Genomic DNA, 24,987 nt, shown 5'->3' with positions numbered 1-24,987 from the left:
GACAGTAGTGACCAGGGATTGAATCCCCCCCCCCCCTTAGTCTTCAAGTCTATCTTGGTTGCTCAGTTTAGGTTTATGCTTTTCAGGGTTTTGTTTTTGTTTTGTAAAATTGTTTATAGGTGGCCATACACAGGTCCGACTTGTCTAAAAGGCAAGTTGGAGCCAATTTCCCTTGAACTCCCCCAGCAGCTCCCTGGGAGGCGTTCCATATGATTTGACACCATTTTTACATACGATTTATCATGTGCAATTTATTGTATGTAAAAAGTACTCCCAGTGAGCTGCCGGGGGAGTTCAAGGGAATGCACCTCCAAGACCCTCTACTAATCCTCCCGTCACCACTGGCAACCAGAGAGGCTGCAGGGAACAGGCTGCGGTAGCGGCCGGCAAGAGATTTGAAAACTCCCACTCAAATCAATCAGCGGCCAGCCATTGATTTGAATAGTAGATGTGAAATCTTCTGCTCACCTGCAAAGGGGGGGGGGGTGTATGGTGATTGGGGAGTTTCGGAGGTACATAGCGCTGCCGACGCTTCTTTCTGTCAGAATGGCATGACAGGCACAGCAGAGAATGCAGAGCGGGGAGAGCGCCTCTCCTGCCCAGGTCTTCCCCGCTCTACAGACTATACAGGTGTGTGCCAGCTGTGCGGGGTCCCAGAGTAGTCCCAACGCCTCTTATGCTCCTATATAAACAGAGCCGCCAACTAATGTACTTCCTATAGAGATGTTTTTGTGATGTGCGACTACAGATAGGAGGACAGCAAGTGGCGCTAGCTTTTATTGTAGAAGTATAGAAAAGGTGGCAGTATACTGTAGATGAAGATACGCCCATTGGGTGGTAAAAGCCAACCATATTGTTTTCCTCTATATTTTCTACTTTCTGGTCTGGGTATTTTAATGGCTGTAATTTAATCATTGCAATGATTTACAATTGAATAGCCTGTGACTGGTAAAACGTGCCGTATATGGACTTACGTGGAATGAAGTAAGATAATCAATCTTTCTGTTACAGGGAGTTTGCTTGGCGTGACCCCGAATTACCTGAGGTCATTCATATGCTTCAACATCACTTCCCGTCGGTGCAAGCCAATGCAGCCGCTTACCTGCAACATCTGTGCTTCGGAGATCATAAGATCAAAATTGAGGTAGGAGTTTAACATCTTATTGCGATAACACACAAATATGTATGTTTAGAACGTTTTTTCAAAAAGATTTGTGACCTCATGTGCCAAGTGTCATTGGTAAGACCCCTCGGAAGAGTGGGGACAGCCTATAATTTCACTAGGAATGTCTGACCATATTGAGAACCTTGGGCCTCTATTGTTAGTAAATCGATGGGCTTCTTTTCCAGGATATTTCACGTCAGCCCACGCAGTTGCTAAACAAGCGGAGACCATAAGTTTGCCTGATAGTGTGATGTAAAAATCTTTTTTTTATCAATATTTCAGCCTTGCTTTTCGTATTGGATGTGGTAGAACCAGGTTTTCACATTACTGATCTGACTGCTGTTAATGGTGACCGATCTTTACAAAAATACCTCCACTTTTGAAATGTGCAAGAAAAACTTAAGAAAATCTATACAAAATAAATTGTCTACAAAGAACATTTTTCCTATAGCAATAATTGTGGTTTAACGCTTGACAAAATGATAGCAATTTTTCTGTCACTGAAAGCGAGTTGCATTGAGGTAGTACAAGAGAACAATGGCTATTGAGAGGAATAATCTCCTCGGTTTCCTGCCACACAAATACAACCTTTTCTACAGCATCCAAAGAAATTGTGTGATTATGGCTGCTGTCTACATTTTACACAGACACGTGCATTGAGAATATTGATGCCTCAAATCACAGTCCAACCAAGGGTTTTACTAATTTGGACACACCGTGGGAGAATTACTAAAGTGAGAGGTTTCTTTTTTTATTTTCTAGATAGGTTGTTGCTATGGACAACCAATCAAATTCAATCCATTATCTAGAATGTGCTAAAAAATTAAGGCGTAGATTCTGATTGGTTACCCATAGCAACATCACAACTCCCATCTAAGTACCCCACAACATTTAACCTTTTGCACTGTAGATTATCTTGCGACTTGTTCCTGTTAATTGAAGATGGCGTTTTGTAGAAATATCAAACTTTTCTTCAGGATTTAAAGTAAAACCATATTTATTTGTGTATTTCTTCTTTATTATGACCTACTATTGTAGCTTTTTAGGTACTTGTGTAGTTTCACGGCGCCCGATATATCGGATGTGATATCAGCCAATATATCGGATGTGATGTGATATCTGATATATCGATGCGATCCAAAGTGATTTATTTTTTTACCTGTTCATAACCCCGCTATCCACTACGCATGGAGTTGATTTTATATAGTGTGGCGAGCCCAGTAATCCACGCTTCGGGCTCGCTGGATAGTGGGTTTATGAACAGGTAAAAAATTGCATAGGATCGCATCGATATATCGGCCGTTATCGCATCCGATATATTGGGCGCCGTGAAACTACACAAGAACCAATATATATTGTAGACTTTATGGACTGGGAAAGGAAATAACTCAAAAGTTTCAAGAAGTGTAAGAAAGGTGCGCTTCTTAACCCTTGGCGTGCCAAAGTTGCTGTGAGAGAGCCTCAAAATATCCACAAAAAATGCCAGCGCCACTCACAGCGACTGCTCTTTCCGTGTCCATAAATACAAATACAGCCAAGTCAGTTAGATGTAGTTTAGTTAAATATTGCATCCAATAGAAGAACAGTCGCTGTGAGCGGTGTTGGCATTTTTAGCGGATATTTTGATGATCTCTCACAGCAACATTGGCACCCAAAGGGTTAAGCCCTTGTCCTGTTTGTTCTTTTTAGTTTGTTACTGTTTGTGATACCATATGGGAATATTCAGAGTATTCTGCCATAGCTAGCAAAGGGCTTTTAGCTGGATTTAAGCGATATTTGGCCAGATGTTTCAAGCTTCAAAAACTGGAGGGTGATAAACAAGCAGCCAATCAGCTCATACCTGTCATACCTGATTGGCTGGCTATTTATCCCTTTCCATTTTATCACTTTCTGAAGCGTGATACATTTGCCTGCGCTGCACCCCTTTAGTGGAACGCGCTTCCCCGCGCCATTAGACTCCCCCTGACCTTGGAAAGCTGCAAACAGGCACTGAAAACCCATCAAAGCGTACCCTTCTGCTGCATAACCTAGTCCTGAGGCTGCTCTTCCATCCCCATGCATTATGCCTTGACCATCTCTGCCTTGCTTACATCCTGGCATCCGGCCACTTCCCGTTTGCATGCACCTTATGCTTTCTGTCTGTCACCCTTTCTCTCTAGATTGTTAGCTCCTCAAAGCAGGGCCCTCTTTTTTACATAGCCCACTTCTCCTAACCATTCACTTACTGCTCTCTCCTACTCAATGACCATCTTGGTCCGCATACTCTCCTGCTGGAAAATGCTCATCTCCTGCCTGTGGCCACCAGTATTGACCACTGCAGGTCAACAGGGTTTAGTTTGACACCTGAAATAGGTCAACTTGACTAAGGTTGGACTGTTGACAGTCAAAATGTCGCCTTAATTTTTTTTTTTTTTCTACATTTGTTTAAGCCATGCCCGAAGCATGGCTAGCGCAGTGGTACACTTTTACAGTGTCCATGTCTTCTATGTTAACATTCGGGAGAAAAAAAAATGTTGTCCTTTTGAATGCCGACCTAATGCTTGTCATCCTTCCAACCCATGTCAGGTGTCTAAGCCATGTGGACCTTGTGACCGTATCCCGTTACCTGTACTTGTGTTATTTATTTAGTGTAATGTTAAGTTCTGTCCCCCAGTGCTGTTCCGTTTTATGCCCTTTGCAGGCGCTGCGGCACCTTTATAAATAAAATGTAATAATAATCTGGCGCAATGCCTTAAACATTACCAATAGACAATTCCTCAAGGTCGTGTTCTGCAGCTAAAAACGTATTGGACGTTCACACCACTCCATCTGCCATTAGTGACCAGATGAAGGGAAGGGCGGGCCGCCGTCTCACAAGTGCAGAAAGCAGTACACTTCACATGTACAAAGTGAGATGAAGTACCAGTCTATATGATCCTAACTGCCATCTTTCAGGCTGTGTTTCAAAACTGTTAGGAGCTGATTAGTTGGAAGTTTATCTCTTTCCACAATATCACTCTCCAAGGCTTAGAACATCTGCTCCGTTGTCTGCTATATTGAGAAGCGGCTGTCCACTTTCATATTGAAGTTAAACAGCGATTGTCGCCGCTATTTCTGTCACCAATGAGCACGGTCGGAGGCTCTGGTGTGTTTCCCAGGGTCCCCTCTGAATGTAGAAACATCACTTGTTCTCCCTGCGCCCCATGAAACAAATGGTTTTTCAGATGACAGAAATTCCTAATGTACGATAAGAGTCAACACTGATGTGAAAATGTAATGTAAGTTTTTTTTTTTTATTTTGTAGCACGGTCTGGCTAGTTGTCAGGATGCTGACATACACAGTACTGTTGTTGGCATTCCAACTACCTCAAGTATACCAGTGCCGGAATCCCCACTGCTGGGATGCCAAACATAAGTGTGGCAGGGGGGGTTACATTTGGGCTGCGGGGTGGTTAGGGTTAGGCTACAGGTTATGGTGTTGATCCACTCGTAGGCAAAGATTAGGCTGCGGGATGGGATTGTTAATGGGGGTGCAGAGAGAAGCATAATTATCCATACCCGACTCCTGTCTGGATTCCCTCCTTTAAGCCGCCGGCATCCCAACTGCTGGTCATCCATATGTATCTCTGTAGGTCTAGTAGTACAACATAAATCACCCGTACTCAACCCATGCTTGCAGGTGATCTGTAAACCACTAACACAGAGGGTTCTGAAGGTTGTCCATGCTTGGCAGGTGATTTAACTATGTGTGCTGGGCAATCAATATACTTATAACCTGGATCCTTTGGGTGCCTCGAGTCCGGCGTTTTGAACCTCTGCCCTAATACAATATAAAGGTTTCCAAGTTACTAGTACAGTGCGAGAACAATATACCGCAGGTGTAAAAATGTGATCACAGCCCTGACCGCTTCATATAGGATGAAGATTTATAGTATGTACCATAACATCCGATCTGTAAAGTGATGATATTCCCGTATGCTACTCTATGTAGTTAGCAGGAGCAGCAACAAGAGAAACGCGGCCAGTCTGCTGCTGCTGCCACAGTACATGCTCTGAATTGTAAATGACTTTCCTGCCACACACTGTTCAAGTGTTTACATTTGCTCTTAGCTGGCTATGAGCAGCGAGTTCACTTCATATACCAACATGCCGGCTTCTCAGAAAAGAGGATATACAGCAGCGAGTGGGGGTTTTCTCCAAGTGCGTGTGGATACATTGATGTATTCCTATAGCTTTATGTAGCTACTGAATTTATTTTAAGTGAGCTATTTACTGCATTAAAGACCTATCTGAGCATGTATCATGTAAACATGTGTCACCTAAATTGTTGCAGTTTCTTTGTAATAACCACATATGGGAGCCATCTTCAGGTTATGCATTGAAACCCTTATTCTGCCGGAGGTCTCTGGGAATTACTGTATGCAGCAACGCAATGATGACATCACCTTGGGCCACTGATGAAAACAGTAATAACACAAAACTAGATAATAAGGCAGACATTGAGGTAGGAAAGCCCTGCTCACAATCATAAAGTCATAAGCTTTCCAACCACATAGCACAATGCTTGAAAACAACATATATAGCATGAACCCTTATGACCGCACCCTTAAGGGCCTGTCCGATTAAACCCATCTTCGAACTTCTGCTGTGTACACATGGTACAATATGACATTCGATTTTGACCATATAGTCAAAATCGGGATCGCATAGACATCAAATGGAGAGACACACACACACACAAACATCATTCAATTATAGTTACGTAGATAGCACCGATCCTTGTGTGTCCATGTCTATCTATTGCGTAACAATCCACCATATTGCAAAGGTTCTTGATGGGCTGTATAATATGTTCCCCCAGCAAGGTAGAAGTCAGGAGGATGGGAGAGAGAAGAAAAAGAAAATATGTGATATATGTTGTCTGTATAGTGGGGATTGATCCAGGCTTATGCACCCACATCAGAGGAGGACATCGAGCAATTTTACGCAGATCTTCAACATTCAATTGACCAAGCTCCACATCATCTTTATGGTTGGTGACTTCGATGGAAAAGTGGGGGTTGGAGAAGAAACACCAGTAGTTGGCAAATTTGGTTTAGGAATGCCTAACGAGGCTGGTGCACTGTTGTCAGACAAATAGGCTGTGGATTTCAAATACATGGTTCCAACAGCCTAAGCGTCGCCTATATACATGGTCAGCATAGGAACCAAATCAACTATTTCCTCAGTCAACAGGGAATGGGAAGAGATGAAATAAATCATAGTGGACGCAATGGAGAAAAACATCCCACACAAAAGATCAGTGAAAAAAATCGCAGTGGCTAGGCGATGCCACAATCGTAATCGCAAACAAAAGACGAGCAGCAAATGCCTCTGACATTAAAACCAATTTCAGACGTTTAAATACGAATTCCAGAGAAGCAAGGCGGGACAAGGAACAATATTGGTACGAGCGCTGTACAAAGTTAGAAGACGCAAACAAGTAAGGGCATACTCGGAAACTCTTCACATACGTGAACCAGGTGCCTGCACCGTTTGCCCCACGAAAGGCAGTGAGCATCAAAGATCAAAAGGGCAAACTATTATTGGATGAAGAACAGATCAAGCGCAGGTGGCAAGAATGCACAATGAGCCTATATGCAGGCAATGGAGCAGGCCGAATGGCTAACCAGGGTGGCCAGAATGAGCAGGAACCAGATATTATACCAGAAGAAGTCGCCTGAGCGCTGAAACAACTTCCGAACATCAAAGCCCCTGGCATCGAGAACCATCATGAGGGTGACAAAGGTTCAACAGTAACCTACAGGGCCACAGTTTGGCTACTGCTCATCAATTTTATTTATTTTGAGTTCAGTCATCTGCTGTGCACAGCTATTGTATTATGTGCCTAAGCAAAGTTAGCACAAAGCAATGAGAAATGGTATTAAGTTATTTTTGTAACAGTGAGGTGTCGGTACTTGTAACATACTAATTAAGGCTGAAAAATAGACGTTCGTCCATCGAGTTCAACCTATTTGACTTCTAACTACTGACTTGAGTAAGTCATATCTACAGGATTCCCTTAGTGGCCAAAAATGTATCCAGTTAAATCCTCTTCTTCATTCAGTACGGAATTTCTTTTCCTTGAGCCTGAGAACATGGCCGAGCGTCTTAAGTATAGACCTTTTATTGAAAAACCATCTCCCAGTTCTGAATAATTCCCAATCCTCTATTTGAAGATACTGATCATATCTCCTCTCAGCCTCCGTTTGTCCTGTGAAAACTTATTCAGCCTGGTTAGCCTTTCTTTGTGTTCTAGTGATTCAAGACCTTTTACTATCTTAGTTGCCCATCTCTGTACCTTTTCCAATTCATTTATGTTCTTTTTAAGGTGCGGTGCCCAGAACTGAACACAGTATTCAAAGTGTGGTCTCATCAATGCCTTGTAAAGAGGCACTATCACATTGGCATCTCTTGAATTTGATTGATAAATAAAATTGAGGACCTGGGATAAGGGGCAAGTATCTGTAGATGGGTAGGGAACTGGCTGTGCAATAGAGAACAAAGAGTGGTTGTGAACCGTGCCGTGTCAAATATGATACCAATACTAAGGGGAGTGCCACAGGGTTCGGTATTAGGGCCCGTTTTATTTAACATTTTTATTAACGATATTGGGATGGGGTTACTCAGCAATGTATCCATCTTTGCTGATTACACAAAATTGAGCAGAGTTATTAAATCAACTGAGGATGTCGCAGCGCTTCAAAATGATCTTGACAATCTAGATGAGTGGGCAAAAAAGTGGAAGATGAGGTTCATTATGGATAAATGCAAGGTCATGCACCTTGGGGGACATAACCAGTGTCCTAGTTATAACCTAAGCGAGGAGGCATTGGGTCATTCAGTACTTGAAAAGGATCTAGGAGTCCAAATAGACAACAAACTAGGGGTGTAGTGCTCAATGTCACATAGCAACGAAAAAGGCCATCAGAATTCTAACATGTATTACAAGGGGCATGGAAACTAGGGACTCAAAAGTAATTATGCCACTGCACAAAGCATTGGTTAGACCGCACCTCGAATACGGAGTACAATTCTGGGCCCCACACTATAAAAAGGACATCACAGAATTGGAAAAAATCCAAAGAAGAGCAACAAAGCTTATTAGGGGAATGGAGAATGTAAGCTACGAGGAGAGATTGAGCAATTTGGGAATATTTACACTAGAGAAGAGACATTTAAAGGGGGACATGCTCAACATGCACAAATATTTCAGGGGCCAATATAAGGAACTGTCAAACACCCTTTTTACTTCTAGAAAGGAATCTAGGACACAAATTTAGATTAGAAGAAAAAAAGATTTTGTTCCCTTAAAATTCTTTACGGTCAGAGCAGTTAAACTTTGGAACTCTCTTCCTGGAGAAGTGGTGTCAGCAGAAACAATAAATATGTTTAAAATAAGGTTGGATAAACATTTATTGGTTAAAAACATCCATGGGTACAAATAAGAATCATAATCTGTCTTTAAAAATGTCAGAACATACTATACAACAAGGGATAAGCTATTAAATCCTAGGTTGAACTAGATGAACGCAAGTCTTTATTCAGCCTTATCTACTATGCAGCTATGTAACTATGAATCCATTCTCCTTTAATGCATGCCAGTGTCCAGTTTGCTTTTGCTGCTGCACGTGAGCAGTGTGCACTATTACCCAATGTATTATCTACAATGACCCCCAAGTCCTTCTCTACAGCAGAATTGCCTATAATAACTCCATTTAACCTATAAGTACCTTTCAAGTTTACTTCTATCACTTTTTTGTGTGTTACTCTTTGCCTTTTACCAATATTCTACTTTTAATGATTCAGTTTCTAAACCTGTACAATGGGCCACTTTAACGCTAGTAGCAAACTAGCGCTTCAATGGCAACATACCAAAGTCCGTTCTGTAGGCTTGATGATAGAAAGGAAGCACCTGGCAGCTGTTCTAATGTCCCAGCTTGTTTATGCTTAAGGCTTCGGTCTATTTTATGTTAATTATGTTATTGTGGAAAGGTGCATGAAAGGAACCTACAGCTTTTGTGCTGAATGATTGGCTGTCGACCTTCTAGGACATGGGGGAGTTTCTGGATGGTTCCACATTGTCCACTGTTTTTGACCCATTGCCATCCATAGACAAGTGCATTTTCTGGAAACTGTAAAATGTGTCCATGTTTTTCCCCTTACAGGTGTGCAGACTGGGAGGCATAAAGCATCTGGTTGATCTTCTGGATAACAAAGTTCTGGAAGTGCAGAAAAATGCATGTGGTGCATTGAGGAACTTAGTGTATGGCAAATCTACTGATGAAAATAAGATAGCGGTGAAGAACGCTGGGGGAATCCCCGCCCTCCTTAGACTACTGAGAAAAACTAGCGACCAAGAAATAAGAGAACTTGTTACTGGTGAGTGGTATAATCTGTAATAGCGGGTGTATACAGTAGCTTCTATTTTGTGGAGCTGACTTGCTGCCTTTCATAGTTATTATATAGTACAATTTTCAGATGACTATATTAGGCTGATCATTGAGATATAACTGTACATAGATTTAACCTAGTTTTTTTTTTTTTTTTTTGTGATTGTTAAAATGAACATGAGGCAGTGACAGTCATGTTCTCCAACATTTCTGATATTGGGGCAGATGTATTAAGCCTTAACAAGAGATAAATGCAAGGGTGATAAGCAGAGATAAACGTCCAGCCAATCAGCTCCTTACTGACTTCTTTCAAACAGAGCCTGTAACATGGCAGTTGGCAGGTGATTGGCTGGACGTTTATCTCTCATTATCACACTTGCATTTATCTCTTGTTAAGGCTTAATACATCTGCCCCATTATATCTTATTCATTGGCTGAGTGCTGTTACCAGATGCATGCATTTTCCCAACTGACTGCATTTACCTGTATTACTTGGTGATCCAGCTAGTGCCTTGTCAGTGCACGGAGCGGTCCACTGTCCACCTCCTGATCAATTCAATTTTATGGAATCATATAGAACTAATATTTGTCTCCTTTGCATCTGCCATACGCTGTTAAACCTGCATTTGATACATTTGCTTGTAATCTATGCTTGATGTTTTGAATTAGCCCTTATTGTTCCTATAGTTCTTAGGACTCTGGGCAGTATTCAATGAGAAAAGTTCTCCGTGTTTTGTGGAGAACTTGTGCTTTGTTCGCCTTGGACGGAGCATTTTGCTCTCCAAAAGCGAGCAACCCTATTCAATGTGAAATGTTCTCCGTCTTTCTAAGTGACTTTCTCCGTGTCTCTCCGTGTAGCAATTCTCCATCTTTTGATGGAGAGCTGGAATGTGAACTTTTAAACTAAAAGGTTTTTTTAAGAAATTTTGGTGTCAAAAAATCAGTTTTTTTTTCTGCGAAGGGGCATGTTATTTTTATTCATGTGCTTATAGCACATGAATATATATTTAATTTAAAAAAAATATTTGTTTAAATTTTTTTTATTTTTTACACAGTGCAGCCAGCAGGGGGCCGGAGCGCTCGAGCCGCTCATTAGATATTCATATATTCACTGCACCCGAACGTAACTATGCACAAAACGGGTGCAGTGAATACTGGGTCCCCCGCTGGCTATAGGGGGGTGCAGCCTGGGTCCTGGAGAGCCCCCCTCCCCTCCACAGTCCTCTGGAGCAGCCAGGGAGACTTTAATCTCTCTGGCTGCTTCCGGCTCCCTGAAAGCTCCCTGCTCCCTGCAGGGGTTAAGACTCTCCACGAGTGGCGGAGAGCATCAGCCACATTGAATAGAGGGAGCAGGAGTGGCAGAGAGCCCTCCGGAACACGGAGAGTGCATGGAGAGCGAAATAAAACGCTCTCCATGCACGGAGAATTTTTTCATTGAATACTGCCCTCTGGCATCTGTTTGATACTGAATGGAGCTCTAAATATATAGTTAAAAAGTTTTAATTGTAAGGTCTCTAATCTTATTTTGGTTCTAAAGCTGGACACACCCCTAGATTTATTGTCGAACCTGGCTAGTTGGAACAAAAATCTGGTAATCTTTCACCTTTTAAGGTCTAATTTTGCATTTAAAATAAGACAGATTATTGTTTTTGCCCGTGTTTTGCTATGCTTTAGCAAGAGGGAATATAAAGGGACCGTGGAACCTGGATATTGGTGATTTGTTTAAATTTTTTTGGCCCTGTAAGTTTGAACACCACCTCATCACGCATGTGACATGATACCCCTTCTCTAACTGTAGGATCTCCATCAGAAACTAGAGGTGTTTCCTAAATTGGTCAGTCATTTTGTCATGACCTGTACAGTCTATAAAAGTCACTGAATCGATTAGTGAGAATCTCGACACTCATTTCGCCACCATCCCAAATCACCAAGTTCTTGCCTTATGTGTAGAATCTCTAGAGGCCCATACACACTGGGCGACTTTGAGCTGAAAGCCACTCAAAGCCGCTCCTGCAAATCGCCCAGTGTGTATGGACCTTAAGTGCACTGATGTAGTCACTGTGTTATATATAGGACTGTAGAATTTTCTTCTGTACATGCAGAATGGCTGCTCCATGTGACTTAGTGGCACATTTTTAAGTTTTTACATCTGCAAAGACAAAGCACGAAACAGGGTGACCGCACAGAGTTTAAGTTATTATAGCAAGAATGGAATTTGTGCCAATTACTGTATATTTCAGCTGGGCTATTACTAAGGCTGTCCTATTAATGTGGAAGCTTATAAACCTGTCTGACAGGCAGGGCAATGTCAGAACTGTGATTGGAGCAGTTGCAGTTGAGTAAATTACTTTGCCACTAATTATAATGTTTGAAATGCAGGGTGTCCTATGATTGCGGCATTGCCTTCTTTTATACTTTTGTTTGGGTAATTTGTTCCCTATGCAATGTTCATTATTACTATTTATTTAAAATCATCTTTGACGCCAAGTATTACTGATTAACTCAAGCATTAGCATTCAATTTCAAGCTGCTATGATATTGGCAGAAATAATTGAATGCTGTTTCATGAATTTTGCAACTTAATGTTCTTTTTTTCCCACCCTCCTCTTACATATTTCATAAATGAGAAGTGCAGTATTCATAAACTCATTCCGAAGCTAATGACTGATTTAGCTGAACCAAAGTGTTCTTGACCAGTGACGGTCGGGTTCCTGTATTTCACGGTGTTCAAGTCACGCTCAGTACACAGGCTAATTAATATTGTTTGATGGATGTAATTATTAAAATTAACTGAGTCAGTTTATTAAAACCTAACCGCGGCTGAAGAGCAAACCGCATACATGAATATAGCTTTAATGCCACACCCACACAGGGGCATAAATACAGGAGACCATGGAAGGCAGTCACCTCTGGGCACCAGCCCTGAAGGGGGCACACTGATCTACTCCATTGTTCCAAGTTCTGCTTTATTAGTCCCAGTGCAGGAATAATTAGGGAGTCCAAGGGGCATGTGCCACGAACCTCCTTTTCGCTGTCTGGATGGTGGAAGTGATTGTGGAGGGTGAATTTTATCTGCAGGTCCCCACCCATTACAGCCGGCACTCCTTTGCGCAGCTGTACAGGGGACACAGGCAACCACACTGGGGCGGGGGGAATGTGTTACATGAATCGGCCATCCTATTTCTACGCTTTGCTGCACCATGCCTCTCATTGCTGCATGTAGGTGGTTTATTGGATGGTGCGGCTATGCATGCGTGGCTTGCGTGGGTGGACATCGGGCTTTGAAATGTATTAATAAAATGTGAAAAGTTTCTGTTCTTCACATTTGAATGAAACCCACAATTGTGTACAATATAGTTTCTTCACCTTCTTTTCTCGACATTTAAAAAATAAGTGTTGCCATTTCCTTTTCCTGCTAGTATTTAAAGTGTTCAGAAGCCAACCATGTTTGACAAGGGCATTCCTCGGCACTATTTCCATTCAGCTACATTTATTGCTCTGCAAAAAAAGGATGGGGGGGGGGGGGGGGAGAGTACATTCTCATTGCTATCCTATCAGTATCTAGTGGAAACCAAAACAAAAGCTGAACAGTGAATGGTTAGATGCGTCTTGCAGGGCTGCCCAGGAGAACATTGTTTAGCAATAAAAGCATGCAGTCAGCCATTTTCTTGTGTACATTTATTTTACTTCTGCAGATGTCACGTTGCCTAGCAACACATTAGCCTCTTCACAGTTACTGATCACAGATAGGTATGCCTCTGCGTTTGCTCGCTAACATGCCTTGAAAAATTAAATTAGGTTTCCAAGAATCAAATGTTACGGCCAAAGTGTCTCGGATGCAGAGAAGCGCTTAATGCGCCAGCATCCTCAGTCATTATTTAGGTCCTTCAGATAGTCGACTGTTACTATAATCCCCATCCCTGTATAAAACAGAATGTGCATGTTGACTTTTACTGCAGTCTGATGTTGATTACGTTAATATTATGCAGATGAAAAGTATTTGCGTTTTTATATTTATTTACAGGCACTTATGCTTCTAATCATATTGTAAGTTTTAAACTAGTTTCATAACTCACTAGGGGCCAGATGCACTAAGCTTGAAAAGCGATAAAATGGAGAGTGATAAACAGCCAACCAATCAGCTCCTGCCTGCCATGTCACAAATATTGGGGCAGATGTACTAAACTTTAACAAGAGATAAATCCAAGGGTGATAAGGAGAGATCCAGCCAATCACCTGCTAACTGCCATGTTACAGCCTGTGTTTGAAAAAAGTCAGTAAGGAGCTGATTGGCTGGACGTTTATCTCTCCTTATCACCCTTGCATTTATCTCTTGTTAATACATCTGCCCCTGTAATTAAAAAATGGGTACTTATGTATTATCTGGGCTCCCATGCTAAATGCACCCCATTTTTTCATACCCCTACTATCCAATTACGCATGGAGTTGATTTTATATAGTGTGGCGAGCGCAGCGAGCCACCGTGCCCGAAGCGTGGCGAGCGCAGCGAGCCCCGCAAGGGGACACGGTCTCATAAGAAAAACGGGAGCCCAGATATTACATAAGTACCAAAAAATGTTAGGCAAGGGCTGATTGGTTGGTTGGCACCGTTGGAGCAACACATTTAAGAAAAAAAAAGTGGTGGTTTGCAAATCTCACCGAACGATATGTGACCTCTAATCTTAGTGGCTGAGCCACTTAGTGCCGCCAAAGTCAGGCAGCACCAATATTTTAGGCTGTTCTTGGAGCTTCCAGGCTGAACACAGAAAAGTTCCTTATATACATGTAAAGAAGTGATATGTTTTTGGTTTTCTATCGGTTTTCCCTTTATCTCTCCATAGTAAGCCTATAATCGCTCTTTGCACTCTCCAATAAAAGCTATTTTAGCTGTTGTCTGGTATTTGAAATAAGAAATTAGAGGATGTAGGGAAGAAAAACTCTACGACAGATCAATAAAAGTGCCTGCTGCGCTGCTGACATTTCCTTAAGGGGAAATTAATCACTTTAGATCTTATGGTAATTAACAGAAGTACACTGGGAAACTCTGACGTGTTTTTAGGATAGATTTTTTTTTTATTCCTTACGTGTTTGGAGTTGAGCACATTTATGGTGCTTTGTTGTTCTAATAAGATAACAGGTTCTTATTTATGACGGACATTTGTATTTTGCTCACTACGCAGTATACTACGCTGGTCCTATACAAACCATTCTTTATATTAATCAAGAAATTTGGTTACCGCCCCTTTTACCTAGATCCAATTAATGAACATGAGAGGAAAATAAGAATTTGCTTTACATTTATGCAGGAAAGAAGGTTGTAGGAACATAGACCAGTTTGTGATGATGAGATTGGGGTCATTTACCTTCCAAACCATGTATGTAAAGCCCTGTACACACACTTCGTTTTGCTTTAGATTCGATTTTCTTTTAGATCTGGCATTAGATCTACCCATTCAATTTAGCATTAGATATGTACTTTTGCATTCAATATCGAATTCACAATGTAGGCACAATGTACTCATTCGATTTACTATATCAAATTCGAGATTTCCTTGGCTGCACAGTCTATTTTTCTTTTTGATTTTGAGAAAACGGGAGCACGCATCGAATCGAATGCAGATCGAAATTGTCCTAAAAACCATTCGATGTGGATTTGATTTTGCTTCTATAAGCAAAAGTGAATCGAAAACGGAAAAATCTAAGCATGTGTACACAGCTTTAGGTTTATAGAGGGAACATCAAGTATAAGATATACAAACAGCTCACTCTACTTAAGTGGTGGTTATGTTTTTGGACAAAAATGCCGAACCTTGGTGACTGCTCTTTGCAAGGCAAGATGATGGACATCCATCCATGCATCCATCCATGCATGATCTTTTCATTATCAGCTGAGCTATTTTAGCCTTTCTGGAGACTTTTTATTTCACACAGCCACTGAAAAAAAATTCTTTGCTAAGCTATATACAGTCAGATACATAAATATTGGGACAACGGCACAATTCTCATATTTTGGGCTCTATACACCACAAGGTATTTGAAATGAGCCAAACAAGATGTGCTTTAACTGTAAACTTTCAGCTTTAATTTGAGGGTATTTACATCCAAATCAGGTGAATGGTGTAGGAATTACAACGGTAGGGGACCAAAAGTAATGGAACAAACTAAATGATCCTAAATCAAACTTTCACTTCACTTTTTAATACTTTGTTGCAAATCCTTTGCAGTTAATTACAGCCTGAAGTCTGGAACGCATAGACATCACCAGATGCTTGGTTTCATCCATGGTGATGCTCTGCCAGGCCCTACTGCAAATGTCTTCAGTTTTTGCTTGTTTGTGGGACATTTTTCAGTTTTGTCTTCATCAAGTGAAATGCCCCTTCAACAAAATCTGCACTGGCTCCCATTCCCCTACAGAATCCTCTTCAAACACATCACACTCGAATACAGGGCCATCTCTAATTCCATTGCTGCATATATCTCTAACCTCATCTCCATTCATACGCCCTCCTACCCTCTGCGGTTGGCCGACGACTGTCGTCTCTCCTCCACCCTGATTACTGCTTCCCACGCTAGAGTACAGGACTGCACCCCTTCAGTGGAACGCACTCCCTCGCTCCATTAGACTCTCCCCGACCTTCCAAAGCTTCAAAAGGGCACTGAAAACTTATTCATCAAAGCGTACCCTTCCACTGCATAGGTTCTCCAACCCCTTGCCTGTTTACATCCTGCTATCTGGCCACCACCCACTTGCTTGCACCTCTTGTAATCTGTCTGTCTCCCCTCTCCTCCTATACTCAAACACTCAGTGACCATTTTTGTCCGAATACTCCTCTCCATCATTGGCCTCAAGCCTTTTATAGTATGTTGATTGAGTCCTCACTACTTATATTTAAGCTGTAATGTGTATTGAACTGTGGCGCTCTTTATTTGTACTCTATTTTTGATATTTATTCTGTTATGCCAAGTTTTGTCTCATTGTACTGTTCCTTTGTACGGCAATCCGAAACACTTGTGGCGCCTTATAAATAAAATTATGGTACTTGTTTCCTATCTGGGCGCCCGCTACGTTAATTGCGCACCATGCTATTCTCCGTATAAAAATCGGATCGCATCGGATACCACAAATGCACATACACGATATTGAACGATGCGATGCGATACGATTTCGTTCCCGCTTTTATGGTTGGCCCATAGGATATATAGGAAACCCCCCCCTGATGGTTTAAAATGCGCCTCCATTGTTAACGCCACCCCAGTATTGACGTCAACCCGAAGCGTGGCGAGCGCAGCGGTACGCGTCCTCCGACTTTTTCATACCCCCACTATCCACGTCGGCGTAGAGTTGAGAATAGAATAGTGTGGCGAGCGCAGCGAGCCACCGAGCCCGAAGCGTGGCGAGCGGACGCGGATACTTCACAGGTATCCGTGTCCCCTCGCGGGCTTCACAGGTATCCGAGTCCCCTCGCTGCGCTTGCTGCGCTCGCCACGCTTCGGGCTCAGTGGCTCGCTGCGCTCGCCACACTATTCTATTCTCAACTCCACGCCGACGTGGATAGTGGGGGTATGAAAAAGTCGGAGGCCACGTACCGCGGGGCTCGCTGCGCTCGCCACGCTTCGGGTTGACGTCAATACTGGGGTGGCGTTAACAATAGAGGCGCATTTTAAACCATCAGGGGGGGGTTTCCTATACAAATCGTGGGTTTGCGGGGTTATTACATTGAAATCAATGTAAAATCGGGTCTCAGGGACCATTTAACATTGATTCCAATGTAAAAATCGGGGTTGATCGCGTCACCGCATGCGATGCGATCCGATTTAAAATGAAATCGGATCGGAACGGATAGCATCGTATGCCATCGTACATCATTGCGTACCGAATCCGATGCGATGCGATACGATTTCATTACGGTGCCGTACGTTGAAAACCTGGGCGCCCAGATAGGAAACAAGTACCAAAATTATAATAATAATAAAATGCATGCTCAACCGGATTTAGGTCAGGTGATTGACTTGGCCATTGCATAACATTCCACTTGCCTTAAAGTCTTTGGTTGCTTTTGCAGTATGCTTCGGGTCATTGTCCATCTGCACTGTGAAGCGCTGTCCAATAAGTTCTGAAGCATATGACTGAATATGAGCAGATAATATAGCCCAAAACACTTCAGAATTCATCCTGCTGCTTTTGTCAGCAGTCACATTATGAATAAATACAAGGGAACCAGCTCCATTGGCAGCCATACATGCCGACGCCATGACACTTTGGGAGGACCACCGGCAGTCGGGATTCAGGCAGTCATTACCCCGATGTCGGAATCCCAACTGCTAAAAGCCCGACGGCTATTCTCCCTCATTGGGGTCCATGACCCCCACAGCAGAGGGAGGATAAAATAGGTGGCGAGATAGCGAAGCGAGCCCGCAAGGACTTCATTGCGCAACCCCCCCCCCACCCCCCTGTCTGAATCCCTGCACTCGGAATACCGATGACGGGCTAATGACTGTCAGAATCCTTACTGTCAGGGTGTTATACCACACCCGACACTTCCACCTCTATGCTTTACTGTTGAGGTGGTATGTTTTGGATCATGAGCAGTTCCTTTCCTTCTTCATAATCTTCCCATCATACTGGTACAAGTTGAACTTTGTCTCGTCTGTCCATACGATGTAAGGCTTTTTTTTAGATGTTGTTTGGCAAACTCTAATCTGGTCTTCCTGTTTTTGAGGCTCACCAATGGTTTACATCTTGTGGTGAACTCTCTATATTCACTCTTGTAAAGTCTTCTCTTGATTGTTGACTTTGACACATATACACTTACCTCCTGGAGAGTGTTCTTGATCTTGCCAACTGTTGTGAAGGGGTTTTTCTTCACCAGGGAAGTAATTCTTCTGTCATCCACCACCGTTTTTTTTCCGTGGCCTTCCTGGTCTTTTGGTGTTGCTGATCTGTCTGGTGCATTCTTTATTTTTAAGAATGTTCCAAACAGTTGATTTGGCCACACCTAATGTGTTTTCTAACTTATCTCTCTGATGTTTTTTTTTTTTTCAGCCTAATGATGGCTTGCTTCACTAATAGTGACAGCTCTTTGGATCTCATATTGAGTCGACAGCAACAGATTCCAAATGCAAATGTCACACCTGGAATGAACTCCAGACCTTTAACCTGCTTAATTGATGACTAAATACCGAGATAAATACCACATCTGTCCATGAAATAGCATTTGAGTCGATTGTCCCATTACTTAAAAAGTGGGGGGCACATATTAAAACGTTGTAATTCCTACACCGTTCACCGGATTTGGATGTAAATACCATCAAGTTTAAGCTGAAAGTCTGCACATCTTGTTTGGTTAATTTCAAATTGATTGTGGTGGTGTATAGTGCCAAAAATGAGAATTGTGCAATTGTTGGCAGCGTGTGAAACTAAATCTTTCTCTTACACTTGCACAAACACAGAGGCAATCACAAGGTAGCAGACTAGATTTCAAAATATTTGCTTTAAGCAGGCTTAGTAGTGTTGTATTTGTGGATTTGGGTATATTATTGCTCTCAATTTTGTTTGGGTACATCCCACCATAGTGGCATGTTTCAGTATGTCTATTATTCAGCTTATGAGGTCCATCAATGACGCTGAACAAAAAAAAGGAGCACCTTATTATCCCATGGGTGTTCATAAAACTACCATTCCCTAACAATCTAGAATGGACTTGAAAGGGCAGCAATGGAGTATTTAGAGGAATAGCTGTGAATATAATTTGTACTTTTCCTGTAAAAGTCAAATTAACTGCGCTAAAAAATGTAAAATGTTTAGTCCTAACAATGGTATCTTACTGTAATAAAATGCAAAAGTGCTTTTGTATAGCAATACTTCATTGCCTTTAATTGTAAAAGTCTCTGTAGGCGCTTCAACTGAAAATTGAATGTGTTAATGTTTTTCTCCATTACAAAGAAAAACAAAATGTTGTTACAAAGGAAAAGCACGTTGCCGGGGAGCGTCACATGATCATATCCTTAGATACATTCACACACCTGGGAAATTCCATAAATCACGCCAAAGCAGACTACTTGTAATTTGCATCTGAACGTTCTGGTATTTTAGATTTGTGAGAGTAGACCACTATAGGTCGCCAGGGTCAAAAGGTCAACATAAGATTGTCATGGGTTTTTTAGGGGTGTCTATGTCGACATAGGTCAGTATGGACACAGTGTACCGCGTCCCCTCGCATGGCTCGCTGCGCTCGGCACACTATTATATTCTCCTTCCATGCCATAGTGGAAGGTAGGGCATGAAATACCACCTGTCGACACATGTCGGCTCAAAATGTAAAAAACAAAACTAATGTTGACCTTTTTGTGTCGATCTTTTGACGTCAATCTTTATGACCATGTCGACCTGTTGCCTGTCGAACAGTAGTAGTCGGCCTTGACTGTCAAACTAGAGTCAATCTATAATGAGTCCGGATACCAAACGTTCTATACTATTATACAGATTATTATTATTTCATGGTTATTCATTATGCACCTATCACCTATGTGCGAGATAAATCGGCATTGTACATGCATTACTGCAGCTATAAAATGATTCACTTTCTATTAATGTCATTCTGTGAGGAGCGAAGTAACTGGCTGATGAGAGTGGGCACCAAAAATTCCCCGGAACATAATTATGCCGGAACTGTCCTCTGCGGCCCCAAAGGTCTGCACTGCCCGCATATATTTTTAGCTCTGATCTTTTTATCCACTTTGCCCAATTTGTTCCTGAAGACTTGTATTTTCTGTAATAACCCGTGAGATAATCTCTTTTAATCCTCACCGGTTCTTTTCAAATATGATGATTTTGACCTCTAGTTCAGTCCCTGCCAATTCAGTAAGACGTATCTCCTCTTGGCAAGCTACAGTATACCAGGCGCCTTTACATGAGTCACAGGTGTTGTAAAAATAATAGGTTTTCGTTGCTGTAGAGGATTAAATTGAATCTGTCTTCTGCAAACAACTGCTTAAATCGAGAACAGACATCTATAAATATGTTGCATTAATTATTTGGCACAGCCAATCATTTTTTTAAATGCACTTTTTTAATGTCAGGTGGAATAGCAAGGTGAGTGCGTCATGGCCGACTTTCGGGACTTTGACCGCTTTAACCCCTTCCTGACAGAGCCAGTTTTTGCGTTCCTGACAGAGCCCTTTTTTTCCAAATCTGACATGTCTCACTTAAGTGGGGATAACTTTTTTTTGCTTTTACTTATCCCAGTGATTTTGAGATTGTTTTTTCGTGACACATTGTACTTCAAGTTAGTGGTAAATTTGGGTCGATGCAGTCTGTGTTTTTTTGTGAAAAATACCAAAATGTCGTAAAAAAATGGAAAATTTAGCAATTTGCAAAATGTTAAATTTTCTGCTTGTGAGACAAATAATCATACCACTCAAAATAGTTAATAACTAACATAGACCATATGTCTACTTTATGTTGACATCATTATTTCAACTTCCTTTTAATTTTTTGGGACACTAGGAGGCTTACAATATGAATAGCAAATTCTCAAATTTTCAAGAAAATTTCAAACACTGATTTTTTTAGGGACCAGTTCAGTTCTGATGTGACTTTGAGGGACTTGTATGTGAGACACCCCCATAAATGATGCCATTTCAAAAACTGCACCCCTCACAGTATTCAAAACAGCATTTTGGAAGTTTGTTAACCCTTTAGGTGTTTCACAGGAATTAAAACAAAGTGTAGGTGAAATTTCAAAATTTCTTTTTTTTTTTGCAGATTTGCAATTTTAATACATTTTTCTAAGGAACACAGTACATTTTACTAGAGAAATGTGAATGAAAATTGATTCCCCCAATTCTTTTGTTTTCATAAATATCCTATATGTGGCCCTAGTGTGCACGGTGACCAAACCACAGGCTTCATAATAGAAGGAGCACCTACTTGATTTTGGAGCCTCCTTTTTATGAGATTATTTTTTAGGCACCATGTAGGTTTCTAGGCACCATAAGATGCTAAAAGTTAGGAACCCCCCCACAAGTGACCCCATTTTGCAAACTACACCCCTCAGGGAATTCATCTAGGGGTATAGTGTACATTTCAAACCCCCAGGGGTTTCACCAATTGTGGTACAACTGGGCAGTGAAAATGAAAAATTATTTTTTTTACACAAAAATGCAGTTCTGGCTCCAAATTTGACATTTTCAGAAGGTATGAAGGAGACAAAGCACCCCAAAATCTGTGCCCCAATTTCTCCCGAGTACGGCAATGCCTCACATGTGACCAAAAAATACCATTTGGGTGCATGGCAGGACTCAGAAGGGAAGGAGTGATTTTTGGATTTTGCAGCTCAGATTCTGGTGGAATTTTGGTGGGTGCTATGTCGCATTAGCAAGACCCCCAAAGCACCAATACAGTGGAACCCCCCCACAAGTGACCCCATTTTGCAAACTACACCCCTCAGGGAATTCATCTAGGGGTATAGTGTACATTTCAAACCCCCAGGGGTTTCACCAATTTTGATACAAGTGGGCAGTGAAAATGAAAAATTACATTTTTTTACACAAAAATGCAGTTCTGGCTCAAAATTTTTCATTTTCAGAAGGTATGAAGGAGAAAAAGCACCCCAAAATCTGTGCCCCAATTTCTCCCGAGTACGGCAATGCCTCACATGTGACCAAAAAATACCAGTTGGGTGCATGGCAGGACTCAGAAGGGAAGGAGTGATTTTTGGATTTTGCAGCACAGATTCTGGTGGAATGAATGGTGGGTGCTATGTTGCACCAATACAGTGGAACCCCCCCACAAGTCACCCCATTTTGCAAAGTACACCCCTCAGGGAATTCATCTAGGGGTATAGTGTACATTTCAAACCCCCAGGGGTTTCACCAATTTTGATACAAGTGGGCAGTGAAAATGAAAAATTACATTTTTTTACACAAAAATGCAGTTCTGGCTCAAAATTTTTCATTTTCAGAAGGTATGAAGGAGAAAAAGCACCCCAAAATATGTGCGCCAATTTCTCCCGAGTACGGCAATGCCTCACATGTGACCAAAAAATACCAGTTGGGTGCATGGCAGGACTCAGAACGGAAGGAGTGATTTTTGGATTTTGCGGCTCAGATTCTGGTGGAATTTTGGTGGGTGCTATGTCGCATTAGCAAGACCCCCCAAGCACCAATACAGTGGAACCCCCCCACAAGTGACCCCATTTTGCAAACTACACCCCTCAGGGAATTCATCTAGGGGTATAGTGTACATTTCAAACCCCCAGGGGTTTCACCAATTTTGATACAAGTGGGCAGTGAAAATGAAAAATTAAATTTTTTTACACAAAAATGCAGTTCTGGCTCAAAATTTTTCATTTTCAGAAGGTATGAAGGAGAAAAAGCACCCCAAAATCTGTGCCCCAATTTCTCCCGAGTACGGCAATGCCTCACATGTGACCAAAAAATACCAGTTGGGTGCATGGCAGGACTCAGAAGGGAAGGAGTGATTTTTGGATTTTGCAGCACAGATTCTGGTGGAATGAATGGTGGGTGCTATGTTGCACCAATACAGTGGAACCCCCCCACAAGTCACCCCATTTTGCAAAGTACACCCCTCAGGGAATTCATCTAGGGGTATAGTGTACATTTCAAACCACCAGGGGTTTCACCAATTTTGATACAAGTGGGCAGTGAAAATGAAAAATTACATTTTTTTTACACAAAAATGCAGTTCTGGCTCAAAATTTTTCATTTTCAGAAGGTATGAAGGAGAAAAAGCACCCCAAAATATGTGCCCCAATTTCTCCCGAGTACGGCAATGCCTCACATGTGACCAAAAAATACCAGTTGGGTGCATGGCAGGACTCAGAACGGAAGGAGTGATTTTTGGATTTTGCGGCTCAGATTCTGGTGGAATTTTGGTGGGTGCTATGTCGCATTAGCAAGACCCCCCAAGCACCAATACAGTGGAACCCCCCCACAAGTGACCCCATTTTGCAAACTACACCCGTCAGGGAGTTCATCTAGGGGTATAGTGTACATTTCAAACCCCCAGGGGTTTCACCAATTTTGATACAAGTGGGCAGTGAAAATGAAAAATTACATTTTTTACACAAAAATGCAGTTCTGGCTCAAAATTTTTCATTTTCAGAAGGTATGAAGGAGAAAAAGCACCCCAAAATCTGTGCCCCAATTTCTCCCGAGTACGGCAATGCCTCACATGTGACCAAAAAATACCATTTGGGTGCATGGCAGGACTCAGAAGGGAAGGAGTGATTTTTGGATTTTGCAGCTCAGATTCTGGTGGAATTTTGGTGGGTGCTATGTCGCATTAGCAAGACCCCCAAAGCACCAATACAGTGGAACCCCCCCACAAGTGACCCCATTTTGCAAACTACACCCCTCAGGGAATTCATCTAGGGGTATAGTGTACATTTCAAACCCCCAGGGGTTTCACCAATTTTGATACAAGTGGGCAGTGAAAATGAAAAATTACATTTTTTTACACAAAAATGCAGTTCTGGCTCAAAATTTTTCATTTTCAGAAGGTATGAAGGAGAAAAAGCACCCCAAAATCTGTGCCCCAATTTCTCCCGAGTACGGCAATGCCTCATGTGTGACCAAAAAATACCAGTTGGGTGCATGGCAGGACTCAGAAGGGAAGGAGTGATTTTTGGATTTTGCGGATCAGATTCTGGTGGAATGAATGGTGGGTGCTGTGTTGCACCAATACAGTGGAACCCCCCCACAAGTCACCCCATTTTGCAAAGTACACCCCTCAGGGAATTCATCTAGGGGTATAGTGTACATTTCAAACCCCCAGGGGTTTCACCAATTTTGATACAAGTGGGCAGTGAAAATGAAAAATTACATTTTTTTACACAAAAATGCAGTTCTGGCTCAAAATTTTTCATTTTCAGAAGGTATGAAGGAGAAAAAGCACCCCAAAATATGTGCCCCAATTTCTCCCGAGTACGGCAATGCCTCACATGTGACCAAAAAATACCAGTTGGGTGCATGGCAGGACTCAGAACGGAAGGAGTGATTTTTGGATTTTGCGGCTCAGATTCTGGTGGAATTTTGGTGGGTGCTATGTCGCATTAGCAAGACCCCCCAAGCACCAATACAGTGGAACCCCCCCACAAGTGACCCCATTTTGCAAACTACACCCCTCAGGGAATTCATCTAGGGGTATAGTGTACATTTCAAACCCCCAGGGGTTTCACCAATTTTGATACAAGTGGGCAGTGAAAATGAAAAATTACATTTTTTACACAAAAATGCAGTTCTGGCTCAAAATTTTTCATTTTCAGAAGGTATGAAGGAGAAAAAGCACCCCAAAATCTGTGCCCCAATTTCTCCCGAGTACGGCAATGCCTCACATGTGACCAAAAAATACCAGTTGGGTGCATGGCAGGACTCAGAAGGGAAGGAGTG

The 24,987-nt window shown here is 42.0% G+C and overlaps 1 protein-coding gene across 7 annotated transcripts in view; it reads left to right on the top strand.

Moving 5' to 3' along the window:
- The window catches only part of PKP4 (plakophilin 4), a 247,002-nt gene that overhangs the window by 185,528 nt on the left and 36,487 nt on the right, over positions 1–24,987 (top strand). For all 7 annotated transcript variants that reach the window (XM_083154013.1, XM_083154010.1, XM_083154007.1 and 4 more), the window contains 2 exons: positions 1,012–1,144; positions 9,352–9,565. In XM_083154013.1, the coding sequence (XP_083010139.1) occupies positions 1,012–1,144; positions 9,352–9,565 (347 nt within the window). The remainder of the gene's footprint in view (positions 1–1,011; positions 1,145–9,351; positions 9,566–24,987) is intronic.

This window comes from Crinia signifera, chromosome 7 (genome assembly GCF_055691185.1).
Source record: "Crinia signifera chromosome 7, ASM5569118v1, whole genome shotgun sequence".
In the NCBI taxonomy this organism is placed as follows: Eukaryota; Metazoa; Chordata; class Amphibia; order Anura; family Myobatrachidae; genus Crinia; species Crinia signifera.
This window is presented reverse-complemented; position numbering and strand designations above follow the sequence as displayed.